The sequence below is a fragment of the Hemicordylus capensis genome, chromosome 2 (genome assembly GCF_027244095.1).
Source record: "Hemicordylus capensis ecotype Gifberg chromosome 2, rHemCap1.1.pri, whole genome shotgun sequence".
In the NCBI taxonomy this organism is placed as follows: domain Eukaryota; kingdom Metazoa; phylum Chordata; class Lepidosauria; order Squamata; family Cordylidae; genus Hemicordylus; species Hemicordylus capensis.
In genome coordinates, this window is record NC_069658.1 from 224,698,545 (window position 1) to 224,710,866 (window position 12,322).

Sequence of the window (12,322 nt, forward strand, 5' to 3'; positions counted from 1 at the left end):
CTGCGGCTTCAGAAGTCTCCTGCCCCGACCACATGTCCTGCACCCACTGCTCAGCTGGCCAATGCATCCCTGTGGCGGCCATTTGAGGGGCCCGGCAAAGTGATTTACCGGCCTGGCCCCTCCAATGGCCCACACATGTACATTGGCCAGCTGAGCGGGGGAGGTGTGGCGTTCAACCAGGATGGACTTTGCGCCGAGCCGAGCGGAGGCTCAGGGGGCAGCAGGACAAATTTTTAAAGGTATCATCTGCTTCCTCACACACACCCCGTCCCAGCCGCCACTGGGAGCCATGGTGGCTATTCACCGGGTGGGGGCACCCCCCTCCAAGATCTGGTGCCTTAGGTGACCACTTAGGGCACTGTCTGGCCCAGCCGGAGGGGCTTTTCTAGTTTCCGGATGCAAAGGATCCCACCAGCATGGCAAGGAGGCCTCTCCCTCCATCCTCTCCCTCCCTCCCTCCTCCTTGCTGATGGGGCAGGGTCCTTCATGGGCTGGGATGCAGGGAGGAATTCAGAAGAGACTCCCTAACTCCAGCTAGAGAGGTTTCTAAAATACAGCTCTATAAAACAGAGGTTTACGAAATCATGTGTGGCATGGAGAAGGTGGTTAGGGAGATGTCCTAATGACGTTTCCTCTCTGTCTGAAAACTAGACCTTGGGAATCACCCAGTGAAGTGGATCAGAAGCCAGCTCAGGACAGGCAAAAACTTCTTCACACGACAGATTTATGAACGCATTGCCACAAGGCATGGCCATCAGCTTTGATGGCTTTAAAAGGGGATTACACAAATTCATAGTGGAAGAGAGACCTGTCAGTTAGTCACAATGGCTAAATGGAGCCTCCAGGTTCAAGGGCAGTCTGCCTCTGAATATCCTTTGTGCGGAGTTGGGGTGGCGGGGAGGGCTGTTGCCTTCAGGCCACTTGTCGGCTTCTCTGTTGGGAAAAGGACGGAGCTGTCAGATCCTGAAGGGCTTCTTCATATTAAAAGGCGATTAGAAAAATTCCTGGCAGACAAGAGGACCACCAGTGGCTGTTATCTCTGGTAACAAAGTGGAACCTCCATGCTCAGGCACAGTCTATCTCTGGATGCTAGTTTTGCTACAGCAGTGCAAAAGGGCTGTAGCTTTCCTGCCCTGGTGATGGGCTTCCCAGAAGCAGCTGGGCCCACCCACATCCACCTCTTCTTCTGCTCCCAATTCCTTTCATCTGGCCCTGAGCAGTTCTCTACCTAAAGGACTTCACAGGACTTGGTGTGCTTCTGTGTTTGTGTCCACGGGTGACTCTCCGTTCCCTCAAGGTAACACTCACACTGATACAGGAGCCCGACAGTCCAGAGTGGCTACAAAGTTGGGCCTATGGACCAGTGGCTTGGCCCACAGGACGTGAGGAGGCTGATAAGGGCCAAATTCCAGAGCCCCTCGGCCATCTGCACAGCACAGCTTTGAGGGGGTGATGATGAGCCAGGATCCAGCTCCCTCCCACACCCCCTCGTGGTCTCCACCCTCTCCAAGATGGCCGATGTCACAGCAGATCCCCATCCCGAAAGCAGGGGCCGGGTTCAGCTATGTGGACAGCGCTTGGGCACCTCCCGCAGCAGCATGTCCTCCCGGGGCGACCATGGGTGGGCGTAGCTCCCGTGCTGCAGCAGGATGCGGTTGAGGGTGTGTTCATAATTGACGTGCCGACGGGCCATCAGGACGTACTCGCGCTGCTCCGCCAGCAGGGGGCAGTCGCAGGTGTTGGAGACCCAGACGTACTCCCGGTGCACGATGGGGAAGCGGTTCCTGTAGGTGTGCTTGACCTGGACGTCGTAGCGCGTCTCCAGGCCAATGTAGCGCTTGGTGAGAATTCGGGCGCGGAAAACTACAGAGAGGGAGAAACCAGGATTAGAAGAGGAAGGCGAAGGGGACAGACGCTCGGTCTGGGCACGGGGCAAAAGTGTCGGATCCATTCCAACCCAATCTGACTCAACAGTGGGTCCCCCATGGGGGTTTGTCTTTCTCCCCCCTCCCCCGGTTTTGGGGGTGCAGTCCCTTAAGACAAGGCCTGTAGCCAATTTAGAGAGAGATTCTCTCTTACTTGGCTATGGGGCTTATTTAAAAGGAACTGCCCCTTAGAAACCAGAGGGAGGGAGGACAAAAGCAACCCCCTATGAGGGACCCACAGGGCCAGAGGGTGCCTCGTGGTGGGTTTCCTGCCCCTCCAACACAGTTATTTCCAGGGTGAAGTTGCTTATACAAGTCTTAGTCAAACAAAAATTAAAAATTAAATGGCCCAGGCAGCTGAGGGGCAGGTGGCTGTCCATTTAATGTGATTCAACAGGAATGCTGGAGTTCAGACACGGCAGCCAGGAGCTGTCAGGCGTTTCACTGGTCAGGTGCAGCACAGCCCATGTTGGCGTGCAGTGGCGTGCCGACGGAAACTCCAAGGATCGTCTGGGGGGGCGGGGAGGTAGGTCCATCCCTGCCTCCCCTTGGTTCCAGCTGGTACCCTCCCTGCCATATTTTGAAGCCATTGCTGTTCCCAAACAGTCTTCCAGGCAAGAGTCCCAGGCACAATGTGCTGCACCAGCAATCCAGGTGGGATGCACTCAGAGCGACCCCTTGGCCTGTGGGTTCAGTCTCCCAGCACCCCCACCTAGCCTAGAGGAGGAGCAGTACATACCAAAGTCGCTCTGGCAGTAATGGTGGATGCGCTGGGATTTGCCCTTGGGTGTGTCACACTTCCCACATCTTCCTGCAGGACAAGGAAGCCAAAAGGGTGTTTAGCAGGCTATCAGGGGGAACGGGGCAGAAGCCAGCACTCTTCTGGGCTGCATGTCCCCCCTCCACTTACATAAATAGCAACACCAGTCTCTCTGCCTCCATCCTTGCTGCTCACTTTGTTGGTTCTGTTAGAAGTGAGAATTCCCAAGCACTACGTCTGTGCCCTCTTCCTGGCGCAGAACGTCTGTGCCCTCTTCCCCCGGCCCGCTCCCCACCCCCGGTTTCTGGCCAGCTTTCAAGGCGGCCTGTCCCTTCCCCTTCTGCTGCCGCCTCCTCAACCTGGCGGCCAGGCCCGCTGCCGCCTCCTCACTGCTGCTGCCTTCCCGCTGCGGCCGGGCCCGCTGCCGCCACCTCCTCGCCGCTGCCACCCTGCGGCCGGGCAGAGTACCGCCTCCACAGCCGGGCCCCCCTCCCCTGGACCGAGTGCCGCCTCCGCGGCCAGGCCCGCTGCCGCTTTCCCCCCCGTGGCCGGGCCCGCCGATGCCTCTGGTCTCCTGGGTGCACCTCCGCCGCCCAGCCAATCAGGCACACCCAGAAGAAATATTTATATAGATTGCTCTTAGCACCGCAGTAACCTCTTCTGGCCACTGGAGGCATGATGAGAAGTTAAGAAGTCTGTCTGGGTCACTTAGAGCCAGTAAGAATTGCTCAGTTGTCGAAGACTAGAGCCTGTTTGGGTATGTTGATCTATGGCTCTCTCTCAGTAAATGATGTTTGAGTTTCTTAATAAATCTTTATTTGTTTTTTTGAACTCAGCCTACTGTCTCCAGATAATCTCTTGGGCTTAACTTCTTTACCACCAAAGCATACTCTGCTGTGTGAGGACTTTAATGTTTTTCCTCAAACCCCTCAACAAATTTCCCCCACATTCCTCAATTCTTCCTACTTTCCAGTATTTCAGGGTAAAATGGTGTCTTCTTCTAAACCCTCCACCTAGACCACAACTCCAGGTTGCTACCTCTTCTCACTTATCTCCTCCCTTCATTACTTAAAGTAGCAAGTCCTACTTCATGCAACACATTATACACTTAAGGAACTCACTTGGTGCAGTCTTAGATGGTTTTTAAAGGGGAATAGTCCAAATAAGAGGAGAAGGAAGAATAGTCTGTCAAGAGCTGTTAGTCAAGACACTTGAATGAAACCTCCATGTTCAGATACAATCTACCTCTGACACAACTTCGAGCTCTGCTTGTGGACACTAGCTGTCCATTGTTGAAACCAGGATACTGTGGCTAGGTGGGCCCACCTGGCCTGATACCCCAGAAGCTCTTCTTTGCATCAGAAACCCATGCCTTTCCTCCTCCTCCCATCACCAGGGATTCAAGCTGAACCAAAAAGCTGATTCTGAAGAGGGTTTTTCAGTAAACAGCAACTGAACCTGACCCTATAATCTCTTCATTGGTTTTGGTTCAAGTTCAAGGCAAACTTCCAAATGCAAACCGTGGGAGCTAGTTCAGTAATCAGCCTAACATTGTTTTATTTTCTTGGGCTTTATCTTGTTGCTTGTAAAAACCATGACAATTTTTTTTAAAACCACATGATTTAAACTATAGGCACCAGCCTATAATGATCTCACAACCATTAAAATTAGGGTAGGAAGTGGGCTACCCAGATTTGCATGATCATCAGAACTCACATTGAGAACTACCCAGCTTTTGTACTCAGGTTTTAACTGAGGGTGGAGGAAAGGAGAGCCCTGCTCCTCTGATTGTGAGAATCCTCATGCCTCTTCTTCTATCCAGCTATTGGCACTCAGCATGCCCTTCCCTGCATGGAAACCAAAGAGAGTTGTGCCTACAGAGGCTGCTGTCAATGGACGTGCTAGCCTGCAAAGCACAGTCTATGATCCTGAGGCTAGAGCAGCTTTGAACATAAGAAGGTAAGAACAGCCCTGCTTGTTTAGGCCCAAGGCCAGGCACAGAGCCAGCCGAGCAGCAGCCTGTGTCCAGCCCTGCTCAGCGGCCCCTTCCAATATGCCCATGCACATGATGTCACACACACGGAGCGTGGCTTGGGCTCCATAGGAGCCCAGAGCGAACTCCCTCCTCCCATGCCCGGGCCGCTGAGAGCCCGGGCAAACTCTCTGCCAAGTATTTCAGGCAGCTCCGACGGCCCTATAGAACGTTTTCCCCTTCCTCTCCCTCTCTGGAGGGAGAGAAAGGGGAGAACGTCCTATTAGGCAGCCGACCCTGCCTGAAATGATGCGCTGAGAGCTCGTTCGGGCTCTCGGCAGCCCTGGCCACGCCCCCTTGTCATGTGACTTTGTCCTGTTGTGTGCATCATTTCAGGCAGGGTCGGCTGCCTAATAGGACGTTCTCCCCTTTCTCTCCCTCCAGAGAGGGAGAGGAAGGGAAAAACGTTCTATTGGGCAGTCGGAGCTGCCTGAAGTAATTGGTGAAGTGTTTGCCAGGGCTCTCGGGCGGGGCTTTCTCGGCGGCTTTTCGCCACTGGCGGCCTGGGTTCTTTGAACCCTTTCGCCCAATGGTGGCTCCGCCCCTGCCCAAGGCCTATCTAGTCCAGCATCCTTTTCCCCACAATGGCCCACCAGATGCCTCTGGGAATCCCACAGGCAATAGATGAAGGTGTTCCCTCTCTCCTGCTTTTGCTTCGCCTGCAGCAGGGCTGTGTCCACCTCCTGCTCCTTCATGTCCAATGGGAGGGCAGCTGCCGATGTCATGAAGCTTTCCCAGTCTTCTGGCAGTGCAAAGCATGCTGGGAAGGCATACATACCCTTGGAGGACTTTCCATGGAGGGGTGAGGCTTGCAGCTGCTAAGTTCAGCAACGGAACACTTGGCAGCCGTGCTCATGTGTTTGCAGACCCAAGCTGAGGGGATGCTCATGTGTTGCACACAAGGTAACATCTCAGCTGGGTTCCTGCGCACCTGCCAAATGGTCGTGTAAATGGGCTAATGATTTCCCTCCTCAAGTTAAATAGCTATGATTGTATTCATTTTATAGAGCTACACTCAGGCGTGGATCTACAATTGAGAAAATGTTCACAGGGCTGCCACTAGGGGGAGCTGTGCCCAAAATGCCAGCTTAAGTCATAATTTCCCCATAGAAAACTCAAAATTATTAATGCCTCCCGAGTGGCTAAACAGAGAGCCCTGAAATGTCACATGGAATTCCAACATGATGATAGCATTAAATGTGTGACGTTCAAGGAGATCAGTCCACCTATTTATTTTAATGATTTTTTTTAAAGTTTTAAAAACGCTTTTTGAAAATTCATTAAAAATCAACAGGTAGACTGATCTCCTTGAACGCCCACACATTTAATGCTATCATCATGTAGGAACTCCATGTGAAATTTCAGGGCTTTCTGTCCAGCCATTCCAGAGATATTAATATTTTTGGGTTTCCTATTGATCCCTATGGGGAAATTATCCAGTGGGGCCCATGCACAAGTCTTGCACACAGGACCCTTCAGAGCTTGCTATGCCACTGGCTATACTGCAAGTTGGACACTATTTTGTGTGGCCTATATAAAAAATGATTCAGTGTGTCAACCAGTTCCCAAACTGCTTTTAAAAGCAGGTGACTGAACCAGAACCAAACTGCAGAGCTAAAAAAACCCCAATGAACCTCAGCTGGAATTGAACCCAACTTTTAACAGGTTAGACTCCCCAGCCACTGTATTCAAAAACATACCATCATTTCCTTGTTATCCAAAAAATCCTCCCAGGGCCCATACCTGCATAAAGATCATGAAGCAAAAAGGGGCTGGTTTCTTCCCAGTCCACACTCCATTTCGCTGGAGGGAGAGGAGGCAATCTGGGCTGCTCAACTTAAAAAACAAAACCTTCCAAGCTCAGATGCTAGTTCCAAGTGAGATACGGTGCTGAAATGTGAAGTATCCTACGACATCAAAGGCCTCCTAAAGAAGCCAAGGCGTTCTTTATGGAGTTGCACCGTTGCAAATCGCCCCCATCAGGCTAATTAGGGCAGGAGCCGGCAAATTGTCTGTACTTGCCCAAGGCAGAAATCTCACCTTGAATTATGGGCTGGAACTCCAGGGCCTGGAGGAGACAACTCTTCCAAAGCGCCCCTTGACAAGAGCAGGTGGAATATAGGTCCCCAGATGTTTAGTGGAACAGAACATGCTAAAACTGATTTGCAAACCTGGAGCATTTCAGCTCCATATTTAGGAACAGAGGAGCATAGGAAGTGGTCTTCTACTGAGTCAGACCATTGGTCCATCTAGCTCAATACTGTCTACCTTGACTGGCAGCAGCTTTCCAAGATTTCAGGCAGGAGTCTTTCTCCGCTGTATCTGGAGATGCCAGGGACTAAACTTGGGACCTTCTGCAGGAAAAGCAGCTGCTCTTCCACTCATCTATAGCCCCACCCCCAAAGGCAATATCTTATAGCGCTCACATGTAGTCACCCATCCAACTACAAACCAAAGCAGACCCTGCTTAGCAAAAGGGGACCATCCATGCTTGCTACCTCAAGACTGGCTCTTGCACCAACCATATTTAAGAATAGTCTCATGAGTGACAAAAGACATCCAGCACAGTGTTATGTGTCTGTAACACTGGACTAAAATGTTGGGTCCCCAGATGTTATTGGACTTCAACTCCCATAATCCCCAACCAAAGGCCACTGGGACTGGGAATTATGGGAGTTGAAGTCCAATAACATCTGGGGACCCAATGTTGAGAATCCCTGCGCCTTTCAAAGACAGCATTGGGACTATGCAAAACACTGGAGACCTGGGTTCAAATCCCCCTTCAGCCATGAAACTCAATGGGTGACTCTGGGACAGCCACTTATCTCGTAACCTACCTCATAGGGTTGTTGTGATGATAAACATAACCATGTACACTGCTCTGGGCTCGTCGGGGGAAGAAAAGGATATAAATGCAAACATAAATAATAAATAAGCAACACTATGGGCTAGGAAAGACTCTTGCCCGAAACCTTGGACTACTGCTGCCAGTCAGTGCAGACAATACTAAGCTAGATGGACCAATGGTCTGACTCAGTATAAGGCAGCTTCCTATGTTGTGCCAAGCCATGCCCCCCAAATTCTGGTTGACACATCCAGGATTTTATTGTTTGTGTAGTCACCCATCGAAATGCAAACCAATGCAAATCCCACTTAACAAAGGGAACAATTCACGCTTACTACCGCAAGACTGGCTTAATCCCAACAGTGATGGGTGTTGTGAAGGCCTGTTTCTCTTTCTGGGTCATGGCAGCGGGTCAGTGAAATAACCCTGCATCTGACCTCTCCAATTAGGAAATTGAAAAAGTGAGGGCCTCAGACCCAAAGCTGACTGCCAAGAGAGAAAAAGACAGTCTGTGCTTTCTGGATGGAGCATCCGCCACACTGTCCTCACTCTCCTGCTATTGCCTCTGAGCAACCGGTACTGAGGTACACTGCCTCTGACTATGGAGGCCCCTTTGGCTGCCAGAGCTGTCCATAGACCCCGCAGGGTGCTTCAAAGAGAACTGCTCCATTCTCTGCAGCGCGAAATTACCTGGTTGTGTGGGTGCCCTGGCTGGGGGAGGCGTGGGCCACACCTGTGGTGTCTTCCTGGCTGCAGCCCTGGCATTTTGGAAGTGGGGCACTGCTGTGGCCTGCAGTAAAGGACGGGGTTCCCCCCGTGGCGGGTCTCCCTCGACCTCCCTGGTCTGTGGCTGGCGCAGGGGGCTGGCATCGCTCTGGATGTGCCGGAACTGTTCTCTTGGCAGCCAGAACTGGTATTCAATGCCTGGGTTGTGCTCCTGGAAAAGAACCTGGCACAGAAGGTGGGGGGAGAACCTGTCATATCCTAAACATTTTTATACCGCCCAAAACTTACGTCTCTGGGCGGTTTACACCAGGATAAAAACAAAGTAAAACATTCGTTAAGACAAAAATGGGGAGGGGGGGGGGAGAGACCCCAATTGCGTGGGGCGGGTGTGTGCTCCCTCCACCCGCTGTCCAACCAGGAGCCTCATGCCTGAAGGCGAAGCTGTCCTCCTTCCCCTGGTGCACACTCCCAGTGCATAATACACTAGGTAGACTGCCTCTGTATGTGGAGGCTCCATTCCTAGCCATCATAGTTAGTGGCTTCCGGTATGCCCAAATGTACTTAGCCCTTGACAAGGCCATAAAAAGAGCCCTGGAATATCAGACCCAGGTGGTCCATCAACCCCAACGTCCTGTTGCCACCATGGGCAAGCTGATGCTTTGACAGGAAGCCAGCAGGCAGGGCGGAAAGGCGACGGCTCAGCAACTGGCATGCATTTATAACAACACAATCTATTGATATATTTTGAAGAGTTTGTGTGGATTTGTTTGTGAAAAATAAGTCATACTTTCCAATTATCTACAGATACCAAATGTTTCATAAACAATCCTGCAACTTAACTTAGCTGAATGCACTGTGTTTTACACCAGAATATGCTGGGGGAAAGGTTTAAGTAAGTTTTAAGTAAGTTGAACTGTATTGTTCTCAACATTCTTTACGTGCAAAAATCAGATCTGTAATTCAAAAATGACATCATGCCCAAGAAGGCCAGCGTGGTGTAGTGGTTAGAGTGCTGGACTAGGACTGGGTTGACCCGGGTTCAAATCCCCATTCAGCCATGAAACTGGCTGGGTGACTCTGGGCCAGTCCCGTCTCTCTCAGCCTCACCTACTTCACAGGGTTGTGGTGAAAGAGAAACTCAAGTATGTAGTACACCGCTCTGGGCTCCTTGGAGGAAGAGCGGAATATAAATGTAATAATAAATAAATAAATAAATAAATAAAAGCAGAAGATCTTTCTCAGATTCAAATTTACTATGAATAGTGATTATTCAGTAAAATGAATAAGGCTTGAAATTGAAATCCTACAAATTAAAAAAACAAAACCCTTTTAGTTCCCTTTTGGAAGCACATTAATAAACCATTCGATTACATATATTTAATTTCTTGGACTTTTCTAGAAGTGTAATCTATACAAAATGACTTTGCCCAATCAACAACATGCCTCACCTCCTAGATGATGACGATGATAATGTTATTAATAATTAACAATAACTAATTAATAATGAAAGCCACCCTCTTAGGGAAGAGACACAAGTCTAGCCCAGAGATGTAACCTGCTGGCTGTTCACAGAGACCCCCCGGGGAGGGTTTGCAGCCTGTCATCCAGCTGCAGCTTCCAGCCCGTCTCTCACCATGACTAGCAAATCCTCCTGGGTGGGGCCAACAGCCTCAAAGCTTTCGTGCATATCGGCCGTGCGAGTGTAGCGCACTTTGGTGCCGGCCACTTCATACTCTCCTGGCCAGTCAATAGCCCAGTCCCCGTTGATGACGTAGCGCTGGTTTGCATTCATCAGAGCTGTGGCAGGAAAAGGAAAGGCAAGTGAGGGCAAGGCAAGGGAGGGACTGTTGCCTTGCAGAGACATCACTTTCTCTGGAATACAGCAACAACTAAACAGAACACAATCCTGGCAGGTCAACAGCCTAGTCTGCACTGATGACGTAGCGCTGGTTGGCATTCATCATAGGTGTGGCAGGGAAAGGAAAGGCAAGTGAGGGCAAGGCAAGGGAGGGACTGTTGCCTTGCAGAGACATCACTTTCTCTGGAATACAGCAACAACTAAACAGAACACAATCCTGGCAGGTCAACAGCCTAGTCTGCACTGATGACGTAGCGCTGGTTGGCATTCATCATAGGTGTGGCAGGGAAAGGAAAGGCAAGTGAGGGCAAGGCAAGGGAGGGACTGTTGCCTTGCAGAGACATCATTTTCTCTGGAATACAGCAACAACTAAACAGAACACAATCCTGGCAGGTCAACAGCCTAGTCTGCACTGATGACATAGCGCTGGTTGGCATTCATCATAGATGTGGCAGGGAAAGGCAAGGCAAGTGAAGGCAAGGGAGGGAGTGTTGCCTTGCAGAGACATCACTTTCTCTGGAATACAGCAACAACTAAACAGAACACAATCCTGGCAGGTCAACAGCCTAGTCTGCACTGATGACGTAGCGCTGGTTGGCATTCATCATAGATGTGGCAGGGAAAGGAAAGGCAAGTGAGGGCAAGGCAAGAGAGGGACTGTAGCTTTGCAGAGACATCACTGTCTCTGGAATACAGCAGCAACTAGACAGGACACAGTCCTAGGCCCTTGGAAAAGTCAAGCTACTACACCAACCACACACACACTGGCTCCAAACAGGGACTACGCAAAGGACGGGATGTGGGGGAGAGGACCTGAGCCAAGCAGCTTCTTACCCAGATAGTTGCGGCTGCGATCGGTCACCTTGATGTGCCTAGCTCCTGCTGGGATCCGGGTCACGTTCTTGTAGCCAAAGAAACCTGTCAAGGGACCAGAAGGCTGAGTTTCCAAGTGGAGAGAACCCACCAGGGAGGGAGGTGAAGGGGTTGCTTGGATCAGGGTGTGTCTCAGCAGAGACAGGGCAGCGGGTGAAAGGGAGACTGTGTTGAGACAGCAGTGGCATTGGTGAGAATGCTGCAGTGGCATTGGTAGGAATGCTACAGTGTGACACACAGCACTGACAAAAGCCTTCCTGAGACACCCCATCTTGCCTCAAATCTCAAGGAATTCCCTAAAATGCCACCAGGGGGTGCTTCAGAATCCTCCTCCCAATTTCTCTCTGGGTTTGAGAGCTCTGAATTGTCTTGTTTTTAAAGTGGAACCCATGATGCACCAGGACAGGGCTGCAGAATTTCCACCCTCCAGCTATAGTTGGACTACAGCTTCCATCATCCCCAGCCACAACTGCCCATAGTCAGGGATGATGGGAGCTGTAGTTCTCTAGGAATTCTCCATTGTTTTGGTTTTTTAATTTCTTCCTTCTGTACAGAGAGCACGCGTATCACATGCGTGGCTTGTGGCCGCTTTCTGTTTCTCTACTCATTGGCTGCTTTTTTCACTTCCCTGACATGGACACTTGCATTCATAAAACACCACCGCCACACACACACAGAAAGCAATCCCAATGCAATAATTGGTATGACTGCATTAAAAAAATTGGCAGAGTTTTCCTGATGTGCTTTGAGGAGCATTTGTGTGTGTGTGTGTGGTGTTCTGCCAGAGTTCTGGAGCACATGTGTGCACAAGTAAAACACCAAAGGATCAGCTGTACCTGTACCTATATACACTTGTGCACGTGCATATGGGCCACAAAGAGCAGAGAAAAGCCACAAACTTCACATGCTCCAATCCCAAAATATTTATAATATAATAATTATAACATTAATTATTATATACTAATAATTATCATATAATTAATAATTAATTATTATGTGATTAATTATATAATTTATTATTATTATTATTATTATTATTATTATTATTATTATATTCTAGCAGGCTAGAATGTTGCATGCTTGCAGTTGTGACACTCATAATGGCATCTGGTGAGAATCAATCATATGAGTTGGAATCCTGAAAAAAATATATTTTATATATATGGGGAAAACAGCCTTCTAGTCCTCATTGTTTTAAAAAAAAAGCTTAACAAAGCCAAAGAAGCCATTCGGGAGCCACAGGTGCTGATGTAAGTCCACCTGTGTTGTCTCTGCACTATTCCTGCCCCTAACACAAACAACA

The 12,322-nt window shown here is 50.0% G+C and overlaps 1 protein-coding gene across 1 annotated transcript in view; it reads right to left on the reverse strand.

Moving 5' to 3' along the window:
- Nucleotides 1-707: 707 nt before the first annotated feature.
- Nucleotides 708-12,322, reverse strand: part of ADAMTSL5 (ADAMTS like 5) — a 43,362-nt gene continuing 31,747 nt past the window's right edge. Inside the window, exons 8-12 of the mRNA XM_053287839.1 lie at nt 10,981-11,064; nt 9,922-10,085; nt 8,253-8,511; nt 2,665-2,736; nt 708-1,863 (exon numbers count right to left, since the gene is read on the reverse strand). Coding sequence (XP_053143814.1) covers nt 1,559-1,863; nt 2,665-2,736; nt 8,253-8,511; nt 9,922-10,085; nt 10,981-11,064 — 884 coding nt within the window. The 3' untranslated portion in view covers nt 708-1,558. The remainder of the gene's footprint in view (nt 1,864-2,664; nt 2,737-8,252; nt 8,512-9,921; nt 10,086-10,980; nt 11,065-12,322) is intronic.